Below are 27638 nucleotides of genomic sequence, written 5' to 3' on the forward strand. Positions count from 1 at the left end.
TAAAAACTAACTTTTATGCCTGAAAAATAAAAAGCATTAATAAAACAAAAATATATTTAAATTTAAGTTGTATCCATTAAACTTTCATGGTTAAATACTGTTCATCAACTCTGTTTGTGATTTTGATACCAACAAATTCATGTGTGATAGAATTTCCCATTTTTCCTTACCTGCATTAGTTTCTCAAGTTGATAGAATTTGCAATGAAGATCTTCAAAATTGTTTTTGTATAAGTCTCTCAATTTATATTTATACATAATATTCACCAAAACACAGAATGCTTGCTCCTCTGGCATCTACAGGAAAACACACATAAGAAGCATGAATGTCATTTGTTCAGACTAAATGTAAAGGTCCTTCAAGTCCTTCACAAAAATGGTCACCTCTTGTGACCCTAGAGACTTGCCCCCTGGTCTTACAGCAAAATCTCCTAACTATGCAATAATTCTGAATCCTGCCTGTGTTTCTGCATTAAAAAAGACAACATAATTTTTCTGTATAAAATAATTAAACATATTTTACTTTTTCCTTTCCTATACAAAAGGCATGTGTGTATGAATATATACACATATATTGTATATACGTGTATATTTGTCTTTTTTCTCCCATTGCCAATGAGATAGTTTTGCTCTTTTTTTTTTTTTTTTTTTGGTTCTTTTTTTTCAGAGCTGGGGACCGAACCCAGGGCCTTGCGCTTCCTAGGTAAGCGCTCTACCACTGAGCTAAATCCCCAGCCCCGATAGTTTTGCTCTTGTTCTATAAACAGTTGCATTTTTACTTTTATAACACTAGAGAATAGTCTGTTAATATTCTAGAATTCATCTCATCAGCTTCCTATGAGTGGAGCTGAGTCACTATTAATTTGTATCAGCAATAGCTTCAATAAGCAACTTCTCTACACATCATTTTTGACACAGGAATGGGCTATGGGGAAAGTATAGTCCCAAAAGAAGAATTAGAATGACAAAGAACAAATGGATTTCCCCTTTTTGTTTATTGCTTGGTTTTTGTTTATTGCTTCTCTTGTTTATTGCTTGGTTTTTCAAACAATGTCTCCCATAAGTTATCACTCTTTGGTCCTATTTTAAATTTTGATAGACAATGTAATGTTATCCTTTCAGAATCCCCTTGACATTGTTATTTTTTCCTTCAATAAAAACATTAGAAAAGGATCTTTGGAGTTTCAAACAACAGGATTTAAATGACAAAATCAGTTACCCTTTAGGATAGTCCCTGCTCTAGTGGGACCCACATGAAGACCAAGCTGTGCAGGTGGCCTGGGTCCAGCCCATGTATGTTCTTTGGTTGGTGGTTCGGTCTCTGAGAGCCCCAAGGGTCCAGGTTGGTTGACTCTGCTGGTCTTCTGTGGAGTTCCATCCTTTTAGACACCCCAATCCTTCCTCCTGTTTTTCTAAGAGGATCCCCAAGCTCTTATAGCTGGGCTGCCTTGTCTGGCCTCAGAGGGAGGATAATCCTAACCTCATAGAGACTTGATGTGCCAGGGTGGGAAGAAACCCGGTGGGGGGCCCACCCACTCAGGGGAGAAGGGGAGAATGTATCAGGGGAAGGATTGTGGGGGGGATGACTGAGAGAGGGCAGTGATATAAAGTGAATAAGAAAAATTTATAATAAATAAAAATGAACTTTTTCAGAGATATTTTTGTCTAATAGAGAATAAGGCCTAAAGTCAGAGGAATAAATTTCAAAATTATGGTATCACAGAGCTCAAAGAACATAAACAGGAAAATACTCAAAATTCTGAAAATTACACCAAGCAGACAAACAAAGGTCCCCCACTTTATGTCTGAGAGATAACTAAACATCTAATTTTTTTCCTCTTTAATGCATTTATTTTTTTACTCTATAATTTCTCTATCCCCTAGCATAAATAGAATATAAGTTGATATTACAATATAAAAGAATATTCATATTTACAGACAGAGCATGGACACAGTATTTCATGCTACTCATTGACAAGAAAAGTAAGAAACTAAACTAAAATAACAACATTGTTACACATTTGTATTAAAGTTAGCAGGCTAAACATCTAATTTAAGTCTCCCTGAAATATCTATTAATGTGTAATGTTTACACCTTTAAGAAATAAAACCCTAATAAAATTACACACATTCAAAAACATTAAACAGACCCACACACAGCATTTTGTACCACATGAGGTTTCAGCGAATGGTTACAGAATTCCTTTGCTCCACATTGCCCTAAGTTTTCTCTATTTTCACTGCCGAGAACCATATTTATAGCAAAATATACAATATTGTAGACAGTGGGCTGTGCAACCTCCACATGATTTCAACTCTATTTCCTTGGTTGTCTAGGACCAATATACAGTAAAAGACTCTGAGAGCTTAAAGAATTTGGTCAGAACCAAGATGTCTTGGGAATGGATGTCCAATCATACTAATCCTCGGATTAATAAGACCTAGACTGAGGGAGACATGTTCTTATCAGCAAGCCATAGGGGTTAGCCTAGGTATCAAGGGGTCAGCTTTGTCCCAGGTTTAATAGCATTTGTGTGGTCTGGATTCTTCATTTGGTTCTTTGGATGGTCTTTTGATGGTTTGGCTCCAGCAAAACTCAGATACATACAGCACTACAAAGTTAGAACCCTACTCTAAGTGCAGTGGGAAATCACCAGAGAGTTTTTAAAGCAGCCAATCTGACTTTTATTTCCACTAAGATCATTTTAGTGCTCAATGAGGAGTAGGTTACAGGGAAAGAAAGGTAGGAAAATTCTGGTTAAGTAAGGATCTATTGCTATCTTTTCTGTGACACAGTAATGTACAATAAAATATAGTCAATTATGCTCCTCAAATAGGTCTTTCCCAGAAATGTATGGGACTGTGGAAGAGCTGGAGGGAAGAGCTCAGTAGGTAAGGGCTCTTGCTGCTGCTTTTTTGTTTGTTTTTGTTTGTTTTTAATTGAAACATGCTAGAGTTAATTTGGGGATGAGGAACATTAATAGAGAAAAGGCCCAGCAGCTTTGTCTATAGCCAAGACTGTGGGTTTATTTCCTTGATCAGTGATTGATGTAGAAGCTACTGTGGGTGATACCATACTGAGACAAGTGAATCTGAGATGGGAAAGAAAGGTGGCTGAAGCAGGGTGCCTGTGGCACATTCATTTAATCCCAGCATTCAGGAAGCAGAGGCAGGTCGAACTCTGAGTTTGAGAACAGCTTGGTCTACAGAGTGAATTCCAGTTCATGCAGAGCTACACAGAGAAACCCTGTCTAGAAAACAACACAACAAAAAAACCAACAAAAACAACAAACAAAAAAGAAAGGTAGCTGAATGTAAACAAAAGGTGCAAGCCAGTAAGCACTGTCCATCCTTTTAACTTAATGCATTATCTGTGTTGGCGGAATCCACAAAGCTTTTCTTACATCTTGTGATAGTCAATTTTATAAACTTGACAGTATCTAGAATCACCTAGAAGATAAACCTCTCAGTATGTTTGGGAAAGATGAGGTGAACTGAAGTGAAAAGAGCCACTCACCAGTGTGACATCACTCCACGGTCTTGGGTTGTGTAAATCAGACAAATTTCACCACTCTGGTTCCTAAGTACGGACTTAGTGTGACCAACCACCTTAAGCTCCTATTACATAAACTCCCATTCATGATCAACTGGAAACTATGTAAGCCAAAACCAAAATTCTTTTTCCCTTAAGTTGCTTCTGCAGAGCATATTACCATAGCAACAGGAAAAGTAATGAACATACCAGTTAGGGCTATTTATGTGTCTTAGCCACTGAACTTCGTTCATCATTTTGTTTACACAAATCTTAACACAGTCTTCAATAATTATCAAGTAACGCATGACAGGTTCGCAATACTTTAGTAACCTATTACATTCCTTAGTCTTTCACAGTGAAAGCATGCAGTGTGAAGAAGACAGTGGTGGCAGCTCCCAAGATAAGACAACAAAAAAGTAGAAGCAAAGTATTGGTGTGAGCTCTGGAAACAAACATGGCTCTGGCTGGGTGTGCTGGCGCATGCCTGTGAAGGACAGGAGGTCACGGCAGTCCTCAGAGCGCAGCTTGGGGCGAGCATGTGACACTATCTCATAAAAGTGAGAGAGCAAGACAGCTAAATGTAACAACATTTGTACTTGATCCAAGAAACTTTTGAATTATCTGTTTTTTGTTTCAGCTAAGTCAGTTAATGACTTTGAACTTCAGTAGTTTTATATTTTAAACCAATTAGGATCTAATCCTGGATATGCCTGTACTTTTGGATCTCTCCTACAGTTTCCCCAACAGTAGCTACTTACTTAAAACAAAACCACTAAAATGATTCCTTAGCTGATTATAATGATTAGTGTTTCACAGAACAATACAATTCAATTTATCACTGATATGCAATTAGTCTAAAAAATTGAACAATGTATTTTTAAATTAAATATTAAAGGTGTGGGTGTAGGAACATGGTAGATCTTTAATACCAAAATCTCATTTTACTGTGTTTCTCACAAAAATCAGTTATTAGACTGGGAAAAAGAGAAGATAAACATTAAAATTTTGTAATTTAAGATGTGACAATGTCCACAATGGTTATCTAAAATACAAAATAAAATAAAACATGTGCCTAGCATACATGCTTGGAGAACCGTGTAATGTAATCAGATGATCAGGTAACAAGTGTCAGCAAGGATTTGTCATCTGTACTGATAAAGACCATCAAAGGACAGAAACCTTTAATGGATGGAGACCACCTCTAAGTTTCACTGAATCTCTGAACTGTAAAACAAAGGAAGCCTTTAAGAACCATGCATTGTACATAATATATCTTTGATAAAACCTGAATTCTGCTAAAAAAAATAACCTCTGTATGTACTATAACCTGTTTTTATTCCACCTCATTATGTTTTGCAGCTCCTGAATGATCTACTTCTTCCTGTGAAGGCAATGACTACACTGATTTCCTCATTTTTTTCAACAGAGAAAGATACTGATTATTTGGAAAGTCATACGCTGGTGAGGCTTCATCTTCCGCACATATACTGAAGAGCAAACAAAATGACCACTGCTAGCTATTTGTTCTCTTCCTCTTTACATCAAATAGATGCTAGAATACACTTAAACCAAACGTCTGTTCAGTGGTTTCTTATGCGTTACCAATTTAAATGAGCAGGATCGGGACCAAAGGAAAAGTGGCTGTGCATATAATTGTCAATTTTAGTAATAATAGCAGATACCATTATTAGACAGATTAATGAGTCTACTTGATTTTCACAAAAATCTTAGAGTATGGATACCTTTTTACATTTGAGTTGTACAACTAGTGAAGTTCCAGGGCATTAATTGAGTAACAATAACTTTCAGTCTATTATGGTCTTAAAAGACTGGGTTTCAAATCATAACTGTTCTTTTGTGATATGCACAAAGTAAGTCATACTCTTTATAGTCATAACAAGGGCCTCAGTACTCAATGCATTTATAAGGATAATGATATTATTTCCATATTAACATGAAGAAACTGAACCCCAGTTTAGGAATCTTACCCAAGGTCACATTGAGCTAAAAGAGTTTAAAGAATAATTCAAATTTATAGCTGCTCTTTTAACTGTTGTTTGAAGGGGTTCTGTTTTGAAGGGGCAGGCAAGCATAGCTACAAACAGTTAGGATAACACAATATAAAGCCTGATTTCAAGCTCATTAAAATCTCTGTCACAGAGTTCCTAGTTTTATGCCAATAAATAGCTCCTGAGCCAAGGTCTATCATACATAGCAGTAAAAGTCTGGAAGAATAAATTACAAATACACTAGGTTATACACATTTATACAAACAGACATTTGGATGCTGCTATCTTGACTCTATGGAATCTTGATTTCCAAGACCAATAGGAAATAGCTTTGTTTCTCATTTTTATTACATTTATTATTATTACTATTATTATTATTATTATTGTTACTTTATGTGTATGTGTTATGTCCATACATATATGCCACATGCATGGGTGGGTGTCCACAGAGACCTGAAGAGTTCTCTGGCACTGGAGTTAATGACTGTGAGCTGCCTGACTTGGGTGCTAGGTACCTAACTCAGGGCCAGGACTCTTAACCACTGAGTAATCTCTCCAACCCAACCTGCTTCTTACTGTCACTGAGAAAGTCATATCTTAATCCTGCCTTTGAAGGAAATTCCACTAAAGGACTAATAACTTTTTAATCTATTTTATTCTGAAATACAGTATACAAAATACACAAAGGTCAAATGTGTATGCTCGAATAAATAACTGATCATAAAGCAAAAATAAATGACCTCCAGGCCTCATGCAACCACCAGCTAGTCTAAGAAAGAGAATAGTGTTTTAGCATTAAAGAACCCTGTGTTAACACAGGATTATCCTTCAAAATCTAAGCTGTTAGCTATCTGGATTTTCACAGATTTTTGAATGAACACACTTTCTTTGCTGACTCAGCCTCTTAGAACTACTGTATATGGATTATTTAGCCTATTCCCTCCTGTATCTGCAGAGTTTCTCTACATGCCAGCTAATTTAAAGTGTAGTAATTTAACCTTAAAATAAGCACGAATTTTTAAAAAACAGTGCGCATTCAATTTAAATTAGTTTAAAAGTACTTAACAATAAAAATGGTAGTAAAATATACGAGGTTAAAATAGAATATGATTTTTATAGAAAATGGAATACATAATCATTCACTGAACCTCCTTTGAACAAATATTAATATAAATGTCATGATGTTAAAGATTATTATAATTGAATTTCTAAAGTAGTTTAAAATTGTTGTGGTTATATACTACCCATGCTATATTACCCTGTAACTACAGATATAAAAATGTATTTCTTATAACTCACTAAATTCTCATCTGTTTGAGAATTCTTGCACTGCTTAACGTACTCAATGTCACAAGCTATTGCCAAAGCCCCTGAAAATTTTCTAAGCACAGAAGAGTCTAATTTTAAAAAACTATTTAGATATGAAACTCTTGAAAATTCAAAACTTTATTTTTGTATATACTTTCATTTTTTGTTTTTTCATCCTTCTTAGGTAATGAATCCAAAATACAAAGGATTGTCGGTGGGGGAAGGGCAGCATTCCATAAAGCAGCGGGCACCTGCAGTGATTAATATGCAGCTGCAAGGATGACTGCAGAAACAAGCAGCGGGGGCAGCTTCTAGCAGCTAGGTAGCAGCTGGGTAACTGATACAGTATTAGCCAGCAAGACCCCAGCAGCATCTCCCTGGACCCTGAGGTGGTGTACCTGGTTAATCCTTCAGAATAGCCTATGGTTTACTGGCTTAGGCAACAGAGAAAATTAATACAGGAAAAAATCCTTCTGTATTCAAAGTAGCTGACAAGCTACTTTGCTGACAAGCTGATAGGTAAACAAAATATATTGACTAATTTCACAAAATAATATAAATTATGAATTAGAATATGTTTGTATTAGTATGATGGTGAATATCAGTGAATCTTTTCTTAAGGATCCTGAAGGCATCATTTCTGTCTTTCACATTACTTTTAAAATCCATGGCAACAACTACATAATGCAGTTAATTAGAGTGTAAGAGGCGCTAATGATGTGTGTCTCGGGACATACTTCAGGAGGCATTTGTAGAAACCGAGCTCACAAAGGCTGTTCTAAGTTCTGTCAGAACTGGGCTGGGAAGTCAGTCTCCTGCCACTGTCGTTTCCAGTGCTTCACTCTGACGAGCACACTCAGTTCTCTAGTGAACGTGTATTGTCTCCCTCGTCAGAAAAATCAATGGACACACAGAAAGGAGAATAAAAGTGAGTTTGGGTGTACATTATCTGTGCCCTATCCTGGACATAAACTACAAATGTAATCCCACTTCAAAGGCCAGAACTTGGCAATCGATGCTAAATTAAAGTGACAGGAAGAACAAATGCATAAAAGTAAGTCAGAGAAAATCTAGCAGATTTTATAGTATAACAGTTTGTAGTGGTCTGATTTCTGATGCTTGTGCTTATACTGATTATTTTATTCAAGATAATTAAGCTAAAATAATTGCAAATAAGCAATTTATTTGCTTCTAGTTAGCAAAACTAATTGAAAAACTGTCCTTGGCTAATAAATGACTGGCCCAAATTGAAACCCATCCTACAGGCAAGAACCAATCCCCGACACTATTGATGATGTTCTGTTATGCTTGCAGACAGGAAACCAGAATATTGTCCTCTGAGAGGCCCCACCTAGCAGTTGACGGAAACAGATGCAGACCCACAGCTGAACCTTAGATGGACTTTGGGAAGTCTTATGGAAGGATTGGGGGAAGGACTGAGGAACCCCAAGAGGGTAGGAACTCAACAGGAAGACCAACAGAGTCAACTAACCCGGACCCTTGGGGGCTCCCAGAGACGGAATTACCAACCAAAGAGCAAGCATGGGCTGGACCTAGGACCCCACAAGCATATGCAGCAGAGGTGTAGCTTGGTCTTCATATGGACCTACCAACAACTGGAGTGAGGGCTGTTCCTGAATCTGTTTCCTGTCTGTGGATCCCCTAACTGGGCTGCCTTGTCTGGCCTCAGTGGGAGAGGATGAACCTAGTCCTGCAGAGACTTGGTGCGCCAGGGTGGGGTGATATCCAGGAAGAACTGCCCCTTCCTAGAGGAGAGGATGTGAGAGGAACTGGAGGGGACTGGGAAGAGAGGGGGACTGGATACTGGGCTGTAAAGTGAATAAATAAATAAATTAATGAAAAAATGCAGCACTTTAATAAGAAGACAGACAGACTACCATGTCTTGAAAACAGATGTTTTAATTTATCACCCAACATATAATTTAAAGAGATATCCTATGTATAAGCTTCTTAAAGTGGGAAATCAGTAGGAATATCAAAACTATAGAAAGTAAACTCAGCAACACTATGCTATTTAGAAATGGAAAATTACTTACATGCAACAGTAGTACAGCAGCAAGAAAAGACTGTCCTTGACAGTACCCGATGTCTTCATCATACACGGAGTATGCCTAGAGAAAGATAATGAAAAAGTCATATTAAGACAACTCATAAATCTTACCTTACATGTTGGCTCCCATGGGTGCCTGCTTGCCATAACTCTGACCTTTTTGTCACATTTGCCCTGATTTTTCCATTGCAGTCCAAATGCCACCAGTGCAGTGGGACTCCTCTAAGATATCTTTTCTAATGCAGCCCTACATACCACAGGTTCATCCTCAGAATATGAAATAAACAGACATTCAAATACCTAAATTATTCATTTAAGCCAAAGTATATAAACTATGGGAACCCTGGGTAAAATGATGGGGGATTACAAGGCTGATATGAGAGTTCCAGTGCACTACAACAATCAAAGCTTCTCAAAGCTGTAGTACAAATTCACCATTCTAATAAACAAAATCAATTAACAACTAAAACTTCCAAACAGGGCATCCAACATGTTGACATTGCCAAGAACCACTATCCCTATGACCCAACACAAAGCTATAAACAATCAGTGATTTGTCATGTGTGCGTTCATAGAATGTGAACTTACACATGGCATTACCTTGCAATGTAAAAGGCTGTATCTGCCTGCTGCCCTTAATGACCTTCAAACCACTCTCCCGTTTTCTAAATGCTGCCGAGTAAAAATGGCTCTTCTTCTGTACCTTGCTGGACAAGGCAGACACATTTAAAATTGTCCTGCATGGTTTTGCAGGATGTGCAAAGGACCACCAGGCTGTGAACACACACCCACTGCAGCAGGCTCTTTGGCTACTCCACACCATCCCCTTTGTCTTAACCATGCCAACTGGCAAGAGTCCAACCCACAGGAAATACAGCACTTCCGGAGAAGGAACAAATGTACCACTGAGTTTGACATAAGCCTGTGTGTCCTCAGAACTAAAGAAATAAAGTTGCTTGCTTAGTAGTTTCTAACTAGTAGTTTAAACACTTGAAGACACTATACAGTAGTTTTTAAGAGGCTGAGTCAGCAAAGAAAGTGTGTTGATTTAAAAAGGAAGATGTCAGACTATCTGTGAAAATCCAGATAGCTAACATTTTAGATTTTGAGAGATAATCATGTCATTTGTGAAAGTTGAAATGACATTCTTAAGTCAAGGGAAGTGTGAAAACAGGCTTTGTGGGTCATGTTTTATTTACTGCTTTCTGAAATAGAAGAAAAAAGTTCAGGTGCTGCCATATTTATAAAAGCCAAGAATCCCAGAGCTAAATAGGTACCAATTCCATGCACATGCTTTATTTGAGAGGATTTCCACTCAACTGCTTAATACAGTTCATTGTGTATACGTAGACTTCCCACCTAGAGTGATGGTTATTAAAGATTTTTGCACTTTTTTCTATTACTGAGGATGGCCCGAGGGCCTGCTACATGCCCTGACCTATTGCCAAGGCTTGTAACCCTTTCTCTGTATCTAATACAGTCAGGTAAGCATGTACATACATTGATTTTCAGAGTGTTTGAACTGGGGCATGATGCATTGTTATCGTTGCAGAGCATGGAAACTATCATCCCTCCAGAATGTTCCTTGAGTCTCTGTAGTATAAAATCTCCATCCCAGACATTAATTGAGCTGAATTATACAACATATTTGTAATTTTTAAAAGAATCTCATATAGTTAAATTGTATCAGTTATACCCTTGTGTCTGAATTCTCACAGCCTCAGAGAAAAAAATGAGGCTATATTACAAAAAAAAGGCTCAAAAATGGGATCAATGTGGCAACCTTTTCACTAATAGATGAAGAAGAGTGGGATAAAACTAGTCAACTTCTTGTTGTTTGGTCTTAAAAACCACTCTGTCCATTGTATTTTGTACAAACTTAATTAGTAAAGAAGTATAGGACACTGTTATTATTTGACATCATATGTCCAGTGTTTCAGATGTCAACAAACATGTAATAGTAGAATGTTTGCCTTGCATGACCCAAGGCCCTAGGGCCATCCCCAGTATGGAGGAAGGAATGGAGAAAGGGAAGGAGGAACAAAAGGACAGGGAGAGAAAGAGGAACAAAGGGGCTTTAGGGAAATTCATCCTTTCTAAAAGAACAATGAAGTCACTGTCTACCATGTTAACACAATTCCCATCCCTATAACTATATATCTTTGTTATTTCTGCAAAATTATTAAAACTGACCTGCACACTCAAGTTTCCTAAGTAGGAGGGTAAATGAGTAGAAGCATCCAATTCATTCTAGTACCCAAAGGAATAAAGTAGCCTGGTTTCGTAACTAAAATTCTGTTTGTATGAAATGTAATCAAGGTTATATTTTATAACTCAGTATTTTTTGTTTTTCTCATAAGGTAGACATTTTGTTTCTTTTTTGAGTCAGGGTTTCTCTGTGTGCCTGGCTGTCCTGGAAGTTGCTCTGTAGGTCAGAGTGGCCTTGAACCCAAAGATCTGTCTGCCTCTGCCTTCTGAGTGCTGGGATTAAAGGGTGCGCCACCATTGTCTGGCTAAGACCTAAAATTTTTTTTAGAAGATTACAGCAATTTATTATGTTAAGAGAGAATGACTGCAAACAAAACATAAGGGACTGGCTCTTTGTCCCTTCGATGTTAAGTCCCTAGATCCCTCGGCTGGACAATGAAAGCAAGCCTATGACACCATTTTATCAAAACACTTCCAACTTAGTAAGATAAGGAAATGCCAAGAAGATGGGAATAAAGAGTTGAAAATTAAAAATTCAAATGTTCCTTTCTTGCCTTGTATAAATATGAAATAAAACTCTTTTCTTGGATGCTTTTAACTACAAAGAAAGAGCGTATGAAAAGCACAACTCACACTGAAGTGCCTAGCCCCAGAGCATATGTGTTTGCTCAAGTTCAGGAGATGATGATGATAAAACGTAACTCTCAAGTACAACTTTTTCTCTTTGATACATACTCAGAGAATATTCAAAAACTAATCATATATATGATCACTTAGGAAATGTAGAGGAATTATAATCACAAAAGTCCAAAGAGTGGTTGACCTGTGTAGGGAAAGACTCGACCTAAAGGAGGACTGGGAATTAATGAAAGATACTGGCAATACTTCTCCTAATTTTTAAGTATAAAATATTACTTATTTTTAAATCACAAAAATGTGTTCAATGTGTTTCATAATTTTAAATTTTAACTTAAATATTTAAAAAGTACTCATCAGTAACCATTCAAAAGTTTGTATTTTAACTTGGTTATTATCTCCAGAATACAAATATATAAAAAACAAAAAGGAGTTTTCACTGGAGTTTAATAAATATATATACATACATATATTTACAAGTGTATGTGTGTGTGTGTGTGTGTGTGTGTGTGTGTGTTTGTGTGTCACTCCTCAGTCTTCATTGTAGTTATGTTCTATGAAGTTGTCAGGATATTAGATCTTGTAATTCTGAATTATTTTCTTCAGGATAGGAAGGGCTAGGCTCCTATGCACCTTTGGTCACAACACTTTTAGCAATCAATCACAGCATAACTAGGTTGTAACTATGATTCTTTTTAAGGCAACAGACAACACATACTGTTGACCCTTTATTATTGAAAAAACTTATATCTTACTGAGGTTGCAAATAAATTTTACTAAGATGAATCTATAAGTACAGAACCTATAAAAATAACAATGTATGAGAATGTGTGTGTATATATTATTATGTAGAAATTCATATTCAAAATTAAATTGAAATAGCTTATCTGAACAACTAGCCTATAAAAAAAGTAAATATGAAATGTTTCTAAATAAAAACAAAACTGTTATTGATCATAATCATAAACATTAGTTTTCGGAAAATGGCAAATACTGAAAAACCCATGTACAACAAACATTAGCATAAGTCTACTTCCAGACTATGATGTCAAACTTGAACTTTGTTTCCACGTGAATATTCTAGTTAAAAATTTTCAGTACCTAATATCCCTCATAGTGCCCCCCCCAAGCTTTTAGAATCATTATCAATTAATTACGTTTCCAAATCCACTCAGTACTCAGAACAATCAGTCCACAATGAACATATCATTTTTAAAATGTTTAATTATAATTTTTTTCTTTGAAATTCACCATGTGTTTTCCAATAAAAACAATATAGTTATGACAACCTCAAAGTAACCTCCATCACTCTGGTCATGGAACAGAAATTTGCTAGTACAATAATCTAAGACTCTGCTTCCAACGTTTACTTAGAAGTTTTCCATTATTGGCTCTGAATGCAAAGCATGTCAGATTGTAGCTCTGCCACTTACCAGAGTTACTTAACTTTCCTTTCACTGAGGCAAGATAGGGAGACCAGTAGACAGTGAGCAAAATGGACAACCAACTGCTTTAATGAAGCTTAGTTTCATACAAGATAATTTATAAGATGTTGGAAAGTTGTACATATAATAGTAGAAATGAAAGAAAAACTGACTAAAAAGACACTTAACTTTTAGATTGTCTTTATTTTTGAGATTATAACTATATCATTCCCCCTTCTTTCCATTTCCCCTTGAAAATGGCCTCTAATCTCATTAGTTGTTGCTATAAGGATATGTATATATGGATATACATACATATTTCTAAATATAACCTGATCAATCTATGTACTGCTTATATCTATGTTTTCAGGGCTGACCTTGTGGCATAGATAGCCAATCTGTGAGGTAGCTATTGCCTCAACTCTCAACATCCCTGAGTTGTCGTGTAAGGTTGAGACCTCATGGTTTTTCCCCCATCTGGTTGGCATGTTTATTGTTGCTTTTCTTGTTCAGCTAAGGCTTAAGAAGTCATGTTGGTGAGGCTATGGATGCAGCTTTTGACTTAACTAAGGGGACACAGAAGAGATTCAATTGTTAATAGTGGCTATAGCAAACAACTTTGCCATACTGCCCATGAAGACGTATCCTTGAGCAGAGAACACAGGGAGGCTAGAGATTCAGTGTGTAAATCTGTTGGGTGCTGTTCTTGGTAAAGGAAAAGTCAGTTTAGCATAAGGGTTCTGGGTATGAGCTTGTCTGAACATGTAGCCAGGCCAGAATGGTTGAAAGAATATTCAGATACAGTTTTACAGCCCGGTAAATCTCTATAAGTGCTTTTGTTTTTATACTGAGTAAAATAAAAAACTACCACAAGCAGAAGATTGGGGAAAAGATGAGGTTAATTTAAACCAGTGTAACAAGAGTAAAACAGATGAGAAATAGCTGGTAAGTCAGTAAGACTTCTTGATGGACTGAGTATGTGGAGCTGGGAAAGGAGGTCCTGTGCGGCCTACTGTGTGGAAAGAAAGAGAGTGCACTGGAGTCTACAACACTGCTCTGAGTCTGTAGCTTTCCAACACACACAGGCAGATTTAGAACAAGCATGGCCATGGCAGGTTTTGGAAGGTACAGCAAGGAACTCCAAGTTTGCTCTTTCCTAGAGAAAATTCTAATCAACACTTTCAGAACACTAAAAAGTTAGTGAAGGCTTGCAGAAGCATAGAAAATAACTATTTCAGAAAAGCAACTGAATTTTGAATTGCCTGCAGAGTGTCATACCTTAACCCTTGAATAACTCTAAAAATAGACAACCTACATGTGGAGAGACAACCAACTGTCCAGGGACAAGGCCAGGTGAGAGCTCCTACACAGTTGTTTCCAGAGCCCCATCAGAGAGGGTCAGATTTTGTCTACTGGTTCCCAGGAATACTCTACCTACAAGGCTCACTCAATGTAAGAAGCCTTCTCCCTGACACATTTGGCTATTGGGGGTGATGGATAAAAATGAGGCAAAGTACACACCAACCATAAAGTTCTTTTTTTTTTTTTTTGGTTCTTTTTTTCGGAGCTGGGGACCGAACCCAGGGCCTTGCGCTTCCTAGGTAAGCGCTCTACCACTGAGCTAAATCCCCAGCCCCCATAAAGTTCTTATTAAAGGGAAGTCTTGGGAATGAGAGATCCACAAAGGTTAGGGTGCCCCAGAGGGCTCTGCACTCCTGTAATGCATCGTACAGACTTAAGGATTCCCATCTGCATAGACAAAACCAGAGAAGGCTGCAAAGCTCTCACTTATGTATTATCGTAAAACTCTACAGAAACAGGGAGTGAAGGGATGACAGAGTCTACCACTGGTGGGTTGAGTAAAGGGAAGATAATCTGAAACACAACTCATCTGTCTCTTGGCAAAGAATGACAGAATTATTATATCTAAGAATTGAAGAAACTCTCAGTTCATTCAGCCAAGCAGCAAGGAGAGATCTCAGTAGCCAGATCTGATAGGAGACTGATGTGGTTAGTTCACCAAAGCTCCCTGTCAGACAACCTACTACAAAGAACACAATGAGGAGAATGAGTAGAGACACATTAAAGACTACCAGAGGTGATGGAAAATGATTTCTAATGAGCAAAGGCTTTTTTTTCTTTGGACTGATGAATCTGTTCCAAATTGAATAGCAGAGATTATACTGAAACCCACTGAATTGTACTGAATTTTGCTATATGAGCCCTTTCAATAATAAAAATAAAGGTTAAAAGGCATGCTTACAAATATACCTGTACATATACAACTATGTACACACACACACACACACACACACACACACACACACACACACACACACACACACAAACGTCCTGTAGGTTTATCCATTGAGAAGACTTTCACACAATAGAACCCAAGACCTTCATACCAAAATCTTGGTTTCTTACATTTTGAGTAAAGGAACAGAGTCTTCTGGAGAACTGAATAGGCTTAAGCTAAGCAAAGAGATAAGAAATAAGCATAGAACATATTTCTGAGCAATAATGGAAGGCCATGCTCACAAAGTTAGAAAATTTACCAAAGGAATACAGAAGCCTGCTTGAAGATAGCTCACTGGCCAATTTGGAGATAATCTGAGCATCAAAGTGAGTAACAGTAGTGACAGAACATAAAACAGAATGAATATAATAAGGATCCCAGTAAACTGGACCTAGTAAAAAGGACCCCAATAAATTGGTGGGTTATTTTGAAAAGGGGGAGTTGAACAAAAGTTGGGAAGGGAGGAGTAGAGGCAGGGCTTGGAGGAGGCAGAGAGAGCAGTAGAGAGAAGATATGAATGAAATATATTGAGTGCATGTGTGGAATTATTAAAGAATTAACAAAAATATTATTTTGAGAGAAATAATCCTTAATCACACATGGTTATAACAACAAATGAGTGAATATATAAAAAAGATTCAAAATAGTAAATATACACAGCAACTCAACAAAATACCTATTAAGTATAAGAAATAAAAGAGAAACAATTCATAGTGTATAAGCCTGATAGACAAGCCTTATTTATATAATCAAAATGAAGATTGCAAAAAATGGAAAAAAATGAAGCTGTTTAGGATTTAAGAGGAAATAGGTACAAATTATCTTTTCTGTATAATTCTTGTCAAAGATCTATAACTCAAACATAACACGAGAGCACATCAGAAGAGGTTGAATTTGGGGGCAATCTAAAAAGCACCTGGCCTATAATCTTTAAAAATTGTAACACCAAGAGAATTAGGAAACAGTGATCTAGACCTGAAGATATCCAACAGTCAGTGAGAATTAAATAAAACGTGTGGTTTAAACTCTCATTCTCTTCTATGCACCACGCACACTAACCTGACAACCAGTAACCACGGACCATGCTCAACAGTTGCTATGCTTTAGTGTTATGTGATCGACTGGGAGTGGGGTTAAGATTCTGCGGGACAATGTCCTCACCTGTAGGAAAGGTATTTGTGGGCAAAGAGGTGTCATGCTAATAATTCACCCTCAAAATAATTAGCAAAACAAGATTCTGCCCATGCAACTTTCTTGTAAGTTTGAGACTGTTAAGTAATATATGCACAATTATATACAAATTCCATCATATTTTATTTATCAAATGTAATAAAATGTTAGCTAAAAAGGTTATTAAGTTTGTCCTATATGCTGGTAAGAAGAGAATGAACATAAACTCTAAAAATAGGTTCACTGATATGAAATACTCTGAACTGGGCTAGATGTACTCACAAATATTCACTAACAAAGCAACTTCTTATCTAACATAGCTGGCACAATTCCTAGATGTAGGCTTCTTTTTATATAACAGATTTAAAAAGAAGTCCTTGGCAATAATTTAAAACTATACTGACTCATTTATAACAGTAAATTCAAAAACAAAATGAAATAAAATAAAATAAATAAAAACCTAGACTACCACATCTTTAACATTTTTAACCACCCTCACAAAAGTTAGCTGCTACATGATTACGGGAAATTGTCCACTGCACCTAGGTAAGGACTTCAGACTCAAGGTTTGGGGATACTACAGGGGAACAGCACTCAGGCATTCTCTATAAACAGAAAATCAAGAGTCCGGCCTTAAGGAATTTAACCTGCAATGACTTTTGGAATATGAAATGCATCATGGAGGAAGGGCCCGGTAGAACTAAGGCCCTTTAGGAGTTTGTGCACACTGCCATTTCATAGTATGCTAAGAAAGCTGTGGGAGGAAATGTGACATCAGAGGCAAGTTCTAGGTATCCCTTCGATCTTCTCTCCTTAGAAGTACTTAGTTAATCACAATGTTTCATCAAGCCGTCCTTCTTCCGTGCAGGTGGAATTACACTGTGTCCTAATGTCCCTTCCAATATGCCCCAACAATCCCGCTTTCCTAATATAGTTCTTAAATATTAAGCCCTGTCGTCCTGACAGGCTTCCCACAGAATAGGAAATATACAATCTGTTTCATCAGCTCAAGTATGTAAAATTAACCTTATTAACAAAAGGTGATTAGTACTTAGTGTGACCAAACAAGGCAATAGAATATGCCCAAGATAACATTTTGCTGCAAAGACCGGCCCCAATGGAGAAATACTGTGTTCAAATTATCATCTTCAATAATCTTAAGTCTAAAGAATAAATTTTTGCTTTGTTTTACTTTGTATATCTTGAGAAAGTGTTCTGGAAAGCCTGGAATGGAATTTATTATGTACAACAGGCCCTTGAACTCAATTCTCCTACCTTGGCCTGCCAAGGAAAAGGATTCCAAGCATATACTACTATCTTCCCTGGCCTCACTGAAAAAAAACTTTTAGGTTAATGTTATTGTGGAACTTGGAAGATGGCTTGCTTTGTAACACAAGGACCTGAGTTCAAGCTCTAGAATCCATTTAAAAATCTCAGGATTGGCAGTACATGCTTGTGATCCCCACACTGGGGAGGCAGACAAGGGGAGATCTCTGAGGCTTGCTGGAAACCAGTTTAGCCTAATTGATAACCTCAGTGAGATCTTGAAAGAAGTGGATAGCATTCCTGAGTATAACCCCAGAGGTTGTCATCAGGTCTTCATATGCATGTGCACAAATGTGTACACACACATACACCCTGAGTACCCACACATATATGTACACTTTTATATACACGAACACACTTATGCAGATGCATTCACACACTAGAATTACATGGTGTCTATTTGTGTTTTACAGAATGATGTCTTGGGGTATGTAAACATGACTAGATTATTACAGTGACGTCCATGAGCACAGTAGCATCATTTCACAGAGCAACTTCTTGTCTTTTATATGAAACAAATGACAGGCTGTAGGACCCTATGCCCATCCAGCTACCCTCTTTCGATGTATTCCAGGAACTGTTTTTCCTTTAAAACCTAAGGAAGGAACATGAGATATCACAGTAAAATTCCTAAGGCAGCATAGCTTCACTAGCTTGAGTGCTCATGTAACAGAAGCTTGCCAGCTTTGGGTTAATCTGTGAATCCCTTTGGGGAGAGTGGGTAGGACAACTTTCGCAGAAGACATGGGCTACTAAGACTCAGACAGATGGGAAGGAGGAGGAGATCAATTCAGATTCATTCTTTCTAAGAGAGAAGGCAGGAAGAGGTCTGAGTAAGGAGGAGGCTGCGGAGTTATAAAGACGCTGGCAACTGGGTACAATGAGTAACCAGGATACAAACCCGGTGATTCTGAACCACACAGAATTCACTCTAAGTTCGCTGTCCAGGGCATTTACAGCATTTCAACCTAGCACAGGAACAGTTCTGAACTGAGAGAAAAAAAAAAAACTGAACAGGAAGCTGAGTGAGCTTTATCTTTGCAGGAGACTTTCTTTAATCCCATCCTGTTTTAGAAAAAAAAAATCTTACTTTGCTCAACAAACAGCAACTCTGTCTTCTAAAGCATGCATACACACAACCCAAGTCCTCTGTTGTACTTTCACAGCCCCGCCCCTTTGAAGTCACTCCCTTAACCCTACATTTTCTGCACTACAGTAGCAATGTGATGGCTCAACAGGCGATTCAGTTGAAAGACTACGTATGGGCTGCATAAAAACTAGACAGCTATTTCAAGAAAAGCGTTTCAGGACCATACGCTTGGAAAAGTCTTAAATGTCATCAGGCACTCTCAAGAGCACTGCAAATCACTTGTTCGCTCTCCACAACTCCAGCTTTCCTAAGTTGACCTTTTCATTGTTAGATTTCAAAATTTGTATACATGCATTTGTCTTTGCATTTAACTATTACTTTACAGAATTCCGACTTTCATTTATGGCGTTAAAGCTAAGATTCACTTGTAACACTAAGAAAACTCTCACGGATATAACAACAGGGTTCTGGGATCAGCTAGAACAGCTAGACAGTTGATGTCCTTCCTATCTGTATGGTAAGGGCCAATACACAGCCTTCCTGAGTAAGTGAGCCTAGTATGTGGATGACATGCATAATATGATGTTTATAAATGTGCCTGAAACAGTCCCTAACATATGGGGCTTTTTTCATAAGTATTTTTCATTAAACATATATAATCAAAGTAACACTACAAAGTTTTAAGCTGAATTAATTTTAATCTTGGCCATGTAATGGCTATTTATTTTTAGGATTCATTCAACTTTCTGATTATCATTTGTAAAATTCTAGAAATTTTATTTCCCTATAGATAACAGTAGGTGTCAAATAAGATTTCAGAAGCGCTTTCTAAACCATGAGGCTTCATGAGTTCTAGTATTGGGCTTGTGTTGCTCAAAATTAAGACGACTTGAAAGAATTCATTTTCCTACGGAAAGTTAATTTACTTTGAGAATACACCGCTGTCCCTCAGGGTCTACTGAAGATACTTAATAGAGTGCTGTTTAAAGATGCGCTGGCAAAGCAGGAAGCCCCAGGGGTTCAAAGGACTCCACAGTAGCCAATATTTAGATCTACCTCAGAAATAATGTCCTAACTCAAAGACACTTGCCAGAACTCAAGAGGAAGAGAGATAATCTGCACAGAATTTAAAAGGCTGCTTAATTCTCCAAGGGGCTGCAGACTCCTCCAAGGTTCTACTTCTAACTCGCCTGGCAGAAACACGGATACTTTCAAGGGACACTTGTGTCTCTCAATCAGACTACTGAAACAATGTCCACCCCAACCCCCAGTATGAGAATTTCCTTAGGAATCACATACTGGAAAAAGGAAAAGGTTCCAGCCAGGTGGGGGAGCTTATCTCCTGGAAAGAGACTTCGCGTACTCCTAACAACCTGACAGATCAATTTATACGATGAAACTAGAGCCCAAACAACACTATCTGATCAGTGAAGAGCAGGACCACACTTTTTTTAAGTGGATATTTTCTTTATTTACATTTCAAATGTTATCCCCTTTCCTGGTTTCCCCTCCAGATACCCCCTATCCCATTCCCCAGTCCCCCAGTTTCTATGAGGCTGCTACTGCACCTACCCACTACTCCCTCCCACCTCCTGGCCCTGGCATTTCCTACACTGGGGCATTGGTCCTTCACAGGACCAAGGGCCTCTCCTCCCATTGATGCCCAACAAGGCCATCCTCTTCTACATATGTGGCTAGACCCATGGGTCATTCCATGTGTACTCTTTGGTTGGTGGTTTAGTCCCTGGGAGCTCTGGGGGCATCTGGTTGGTAGATATTGTTGTTCTCAGCTACCTCAGTCCTTTGTCTAATTCCTCCATTAGGGACCCCATTCACAGTCCAATTTTGTCAGGCTCTGGCAGAGTCTCTCAGGAGACAGCTATATCAGGCTCCTGTCACCATGCACGCATCTCTTGGCATCCCCAGTAGTGTCTGGGTTTGGTGTCTGTAATGGGATGGATCCCCAAGTCTTTGGATGGCCTTTCCTTCAGTCTGTTCCACACTTTGTCTCCGTATTTCCTCCCTTGAGTATTTTGTTCCCCCTTTCAATAAGGACTAAAGCATCTACACTGGTCATCCTTCTTCTTGAGCTTCATGTGGTCTGTGAATTTTATCTTGGGTGTTCAGAGTTTTGGGGCTAATATCCACTTATCAGTGAGTGCATACCATGTATGTTCTTTTGTGACTGGGTTTCCTCACTCAGAATGATATTTTCTAGCTCCATCTATTTGCCTAAGTATTTCATGAAGTCATTGTTTTTGATAGCTGAGTAGTACTCCACTGGGTAAATGTACCACATTTTCTGTATCCATTCCTCTATTGAGAGACATCTGCCAGGACTGGTTAGATGGTTACATCCTTCCTACCTTTAGTTCTTTATTTAAACTTCAATTTCACTTCAAGAACACTTCCCATCAAGACAGACTTGGGAAGTTTGCTAATTTGTCCCTCTTCCCAGCATAGTCACAAGGATAATTTTCCTTTATCTGTTTATTAATTTATTGAAGGTGTGTGTTGAATCTGGCTTGGGCACAAGCTATGAAGCCAAGTACAGTAACATATTTTGAATTAAATTATTTTGGTCCACTTTGATCCAAGAGTGCCTCCCTCCAAAACAAAGGGTTCCCATGTCTTTAAATATGGTTATTTCAAGAGTGAGACTCTTAGGCAAATGTGGGACTGTAGTTTGAGTATGAAGTGTTCCCCACAGACTTACATGTTCAGTACTTCTCATGTGGAACTGATAGCAATGTAAACCTTAGGATGTACAGCATTACAAAAGGAGAAGATCACAAGAAACATGTCCTGCATCCTACCTTCTCTGACTACTTCCTGCCTGTCTTCTCTCTATCCAGTCTGAAATAAAGCAAGCTGCTGTGCTCTGTTCACTGTGCTTGGCCACAGTGTTCTGCCCCAGCTCAGGCTCACGGAAACGGAACCAGCTGACCAGAGGTGGAAAACTCTCACACAAAACCGAACCATCTCTCCCTTTGTTCTGCTAGGAACTCTTGTCACAGAAACCCTTAGGACATGAAGCTACACAAACAGATTATCACCTGTGTTGTAAATGCTTTCATTTGAATTAAGGTTCTCTCAGGCACCCCAAAACAGAATTTAATTAAAAGTGGTACGTAAAATAGCTAGAAAATTCTATTAAAATATAATTAACTCGGTGAAAAGTAATTCATTTTCAACCATAAATACCTTCTCCGACTCTAAAAACCAAAATTAACAATATCATATCTCATTCAAATATTGGTATTGTTTGCATTCTCAAAACTGTACGTATTGTTAATATCAAAACAAATACCTTAAAAGTTCTAGCTTTTAAAATAAGCCCACTAGTGTTTTGATGTAAAGTACTTAATATAATAGGTTATATTTATTTTTGTTTCTCCACCATACATTATAGTACCAAATTATTAACACACATGAGCAGGAGAATTGATCTCCCTGTGATACATTCAATTTCCTTCATTAAACTCCCAGCAGTAGCTCCTTTTACAGAAAGCACAAGTGTTAATCAAAACATCGGAAAAAGCAGTATGCACACACTAAGCTGAATGTCCAGAGTCACGTCAATCTGTACTGTTGTGAGTAATGCTATAACTGATTATTACAATGGACTGATCTTAGGTCTTAGAAAGAGACATATATCTAAAATTCAGTCTATCTAAACTTTACGTGGTGCTATAAAAACAGACACCACACAGAAAGCCAGGGAAAGTCCTCACCCTAGAGTAAACTGTCAATGCTGGAGCTAGAAACTGACATAGTGCATAACTGTTAAATCCTACATTCATCTGCCATAATTTAAAAGAATAAAATTTAAAGAGCTTTTAGAACCACAGCAAATTAGAAGCAGAAGAACCTTTTGGGAGGCTACTACTACTGAGGAGTTAACTCACAAAAAAGTTTTTCTGAAGTTTTTATCCTATTCTTTTCGAGTCTGAGACATGTTATTACTTTATGGGAGACTCCTGATGTTGAGTGCTTAAACCATACCACGTTGTCTCACAACCTAAAACATATTTATATCGTATGTAATCAGAAATAGCTACATGGTTCAAAGGCACAATCAGTCTCTTGAAGGACATTCTGAAAATATGATATTGAATAGAAAAGACAGGGGTAGGGAGAAAGATATGTTTTTATTTGCAGAAATCTTTACGTTCTACTATTAAATTATCATCACAACTCTCTCCAAACAAACTTATGACAACAGAGAAAGCTGTGAACCATTTCCATTTCTTCCTACTCTGAAAACAGATGTAAGAGATGAAACTGGAATTGACAGGCCCATTAAAACCTGACGGCAAGTGCTTAGCTGTCTCCTCTAATGTGAGGATCCAAACCAGTTCTTGATGTACTACAGCCACAGAAAATGTTTCAACTACAAGGTCAGAGTATGATATCCTTGAGTCTGGAGTTGGATTCTAAGATTACAATAATTAAAACGTTGTTCCTAGTAGTGGCAGATCAATTTAAAGGCTGAGCATACTCCATCTGTAGGAAATACCTACTGAGGAAGGATTATTGCGAAGAAACGAGGTAATACACATGCACTCACACATGCACAACACCATGTCAATGTGAAAGTCCCAAAATGTTAATCTATGGGAAACACTGTGTTTTGTAAAAGGTCTTTAACTCTGTTGCTCATGTCTAAGATAAAGCAGTGTACGTGGTAAATCATTTTCTTTCACAGTTAGAAGCAATTCAAGGATTTGTACCATTACTATTTCATTTTACCACTAAACTACAGTTGGTATAAAAGAAGGGTTTGTAAAGGTACAGTGAAACAACTCTGTGCAGACTATAAAAGAAACTCATTAAGAACAAGGAATCATTAGTGTTTATTCTATACAAGATATATACACAGGGAAAACTCAAGGGTACATTGCTGACTATTCTCCTATCAAAAAAATTAAAGCAGATAAATTACACCCAGTAGCCTTTAGTTTACACAGAATAGCTCATACAGATACGGGTAAGAGTTATAAACTGAGAAGACTAGGACATCCACTAAATTCAATACAAAACAAATTCTGGTAAGCAACAGGCTAGGCAGATGAGTTTGGTCCCTGGGACTCAAATGGTGTAAGAAGAGATTTAACTCCTGTGAGACTTCTGACCTTCACGTACACACATATCCTCCTGAAAACACATACTCACAGAGTACATGAATTCATTTCAGGTTCAATGTGTGTGTGAGTGTGTGTGTGAGTGTGTGTGTGTGTGTGTGTGTGTGTGTGTGTGTGTGTGTGTGTGTATCTGCTAACATATACTACACAATATCCTTAGAACCTGGAGTTCGGTTACATGTCTATGTGGTACAATGTACATGTCTAAGACGACTACATAATGTGTATGTAAATGCATTAATGACTATTCTATACAGGACCAGCGTTGGATTATCATCACAACAAAGCAAAGGACAGCAAGATTTTAAAAGTGCTCATCAGTGAACTTATATCTTTGCACCCGTCCATTTTTCATCAATTCCTCTTTTAAATATAATATACTGAAGTAAATACTATTTTTACTACAATGGATCCAACTAATAAGACAGAACTGAACAAATAAAGAGCCATATGTTATAGTCATATGAAAAAAGTAGTATCAGCAGAGAAAAAGTGAGGGAAAAGCCACTGACTGCCTGAAAATATACTAAATGCCAGGGGGAACTGCTACTCCATATGTCACAAGCCAGATTCTTCTAAATCAACTTAAAAACTTTATAAAATTTTCTAAACTTTTTATATGAATCTGAATCAAATAATTTATTATAAAAGTTTTACCCTTTTATACATATATAATGAATATACTCCATTTTTGACAATTTTTAAACTAGATTTTAAAATTTGAGATTTTTAAATTAGATTTTTCAAAGATTAGAACACCCTCATATTTTAAATTATGTGTATATATATTTACATTTCAAAAGAAAGATATGTTAAAATAGATTTGTTTGCTTACTTTATTTTATTGTTTTAATTCAGTGCTCAATATTAATGCCAGAGTGCTGTTTGTGGTAGATAGGTACCCTACCCCTGAAACATATCCACAACCTTCTCTCTAATCTATAGAAAATATCTGAAATAGTTAGAGGACGGGGTGGGGGGAGGGTGGGAGGAAGAGAGAGGGGGGAGGGAGGGAGGGAGGAAGGGAGAGAGAGGAGGGAGGATGAGGGGGGGAGAAGGGAATGGAGAGGGGAAGGAAAATGAGAAAGAGAAGCAGGGGAGGGGGAGGGAAAGAAAAATAGATGGATGGAAGAAAGCAAAGGAGAGGGAAAGAGGAAGACAACAAGAGAAAGAAGAGGCTCACATTCCGGACTCCTAGCACCACCGGTGCCTCCTGCACACAGGGATCTAGGAGTAGTAGGGGCAAGGACTCTTCTGGTTGCTGCCCTCACAGAGAGCTGAAAGCCAGCCACCAGAAGCGACTACACGCATGAGAGCAGAACTAAGACTACTTTTCTGCTTCAAGTGACCTGCCTTGGAGGACTTAGGAAACACAAAGGCAGAAGTTCTCTGGGACAGGGCATTTCCTGGTTTTGGCTGTGACCCGAATCTCTCTGATCCCAGACCACAGCTCCCTGATCCCAAATCCCATGGGAGAGAGAGGTGAACACCCAGAACTGCGGGCAATCCTGAGACTGCAGGGATGGACAGACTGCCACTTATGCCCACCTTTGCCCACATCCCTGGCCCAAGAGGAACCTGCATAGTGCCTCTGGACACAGGACTATAAGAGCAGTCAGCTGCAGAGCCCCGAGGTCCAGATCTGTGCCCAGATCTGAACTGAACCAGTCAACAGCTCCCTGCAACCAAATCTCGTGGGAGGAGGGGAGGAGATAGACCATCAGAGGTGCAGACACTCCTGTGAAACCAGAGGAAACTACTCTGTGCCCACATTCCTGATTCAAGAGAAAAACGCCTTGTGCCATCTGTGCCCTCTGTGCCCTCTGTGCACAGGAACCTAGGAGTAGTAGGGGCAGGGCCCTTCTGGTTCCTGCCCTCACAGAGAGTTGAAAGTCAGTCGCCAGGAGTGACTACACACCTGATAGTAGAACACTCTGTTCCCATAACTGGTCATAAGAAAACAGGAAAACAAGACTACAGGAGTGTTGACACACAGGCTCACAGGAGGGTCAAGCCACCATCGGAAACAGCAAGACAAGCTAACACCAGAGACAACCTGATGGTGAGAGGCAAGTGAAGGAACCCAAGAAACAGAAACCAAGACTCAGGGCATGATCAGAGCCCACTTTGCCCACCAAAGCTAACACTGGAAATGCAAAGATACCACAAAAGCAAGAACTAGATTTAAAAATCACATTTTATCATGATGATGGAGGACTTTAATAACGTCATAAATAACTCCCTTAAGGAAATATAGGACAACACAAGAAAAAAAACTAGAAGCCCTTAAAGAGGAAACACAAAAATCCCTTAAAGAACTACTAGAAAAAAGAAACAATCAGGAGAAGGAAAAGAACTAGGAGTTAAAAATGGAAATAGAAAAAATAAAGAAAGCACAAAGGGAGACAACCCTGGAGATAGAAAACCTAGGGAACAGATCAGGAGTCATAGATGCGAGCATCACCAACAGAATACAAGAGATGGAAGAGAGAATCTCAAGAGCAGAAGATACCATAGAAAAACACAACTGTTGAAAATAATGTAAAACAGCAAAAGCTCCTAGCACAAAACATACAGGAAATCCAGGACACAATGAGAAGTTCAAACCTAAGGATAATAGGTATAGAAGAGAGTGAAGACTCCCAACTTAAAGGACCAGTAAATATCTTCAACAAAATCATAGAAGAAAATTTCCCTAACCTAAAGAAAGAGATGCCCATAAACATACAAGAAGCCTGCAGAACTCCAAATAGATTGGACCAGAAAAGAAACTCCTCCTGTCGCATAATAGTCAAAACAACAAATGCACAAAACAAAGAAAGTCCAAGTGGATCAAGGACCATCACATAAAACCAGATACACTCAAACTAATAGAAGAAAAGGTGGGGAAGAATCTCAAACATATGGGCACTGGAGAAAATTTCCTGAACAGAACACCAATAGCTTATGCTCAAAGATCAAGAATCGACAATGAGATTTCATAAAACTGCAAAGCTTCTGTAAGGCAAAGGACACTGTCATCAGGACAAAACAGCAACCAACAGATTGGGAAAAGATCTTTACCAATTCTACAACTGATAGAGGGCTTATATCCAAAATATACAAAGAACTCATGAAGTTAGACTTCAGAGAGCCAAATAAACCTATTAAAAATGGGGTACAGAGCTAAACAAAGAATTCACAGCTGAGGAATATTGAGTGGCTGAGAAGCACCTAAAGAAATGTTCAACATCTTTAGTCATAAGGGAAATGCAAATCAAAATGACTCTGAGATTCCACATCACACCGGTCAGAATGGCAAAGATCAAAAACTCTGGCAACAGTAGATGCTGGCAAAGATGTGGAGAAAGAGGAAGACTCCTCCATTGTTGGTGGGATTGCAAGCTGGTACAACCACTCTGAAAATCGGTCTGGAGGTT

General features: G+C 38.1%; 1 protein-coding gene across 11 annotated transcripts in view; it reads right to left on the bottom strand.

Moving 5' to 3' along the window:
- The window catches only part of Rabgap1l (RAB GTPase activating protein 1-like), a 595699-nt gene that overhangs the window by 210940 nt on the left and 357121 nt on the right, over positions 1-27638 (bottom strand). For all 11 annotated transcript variants that reach the window (XM_006250105.5, NM_001401442.1, XM_006250106.5 and 8 more), the window contains 2 exon segments: positions 8909-8983; positions 171-296 (listed from right to left, as the gene is read on the bottom strand). In XM_006250105.5, the coding sequence (XP_006250167.1) occupies positions 171-296; positions 8909-8983 (201 nt within the window).

This window comes from Rattus norvegicus, chromosome 13 (assembly GCF_036323735.1).
Source record: "Rattus norvegicus strain BN/NHsdMcwi chromosome 13, GRCr8, whole genome shotgun sequence".
Lineage (NCBI taxonomy): Eukaryota > Metazoa > Chordata > Mammalia > Rodentia > Muridae > Rattus > Rattus norvegicus.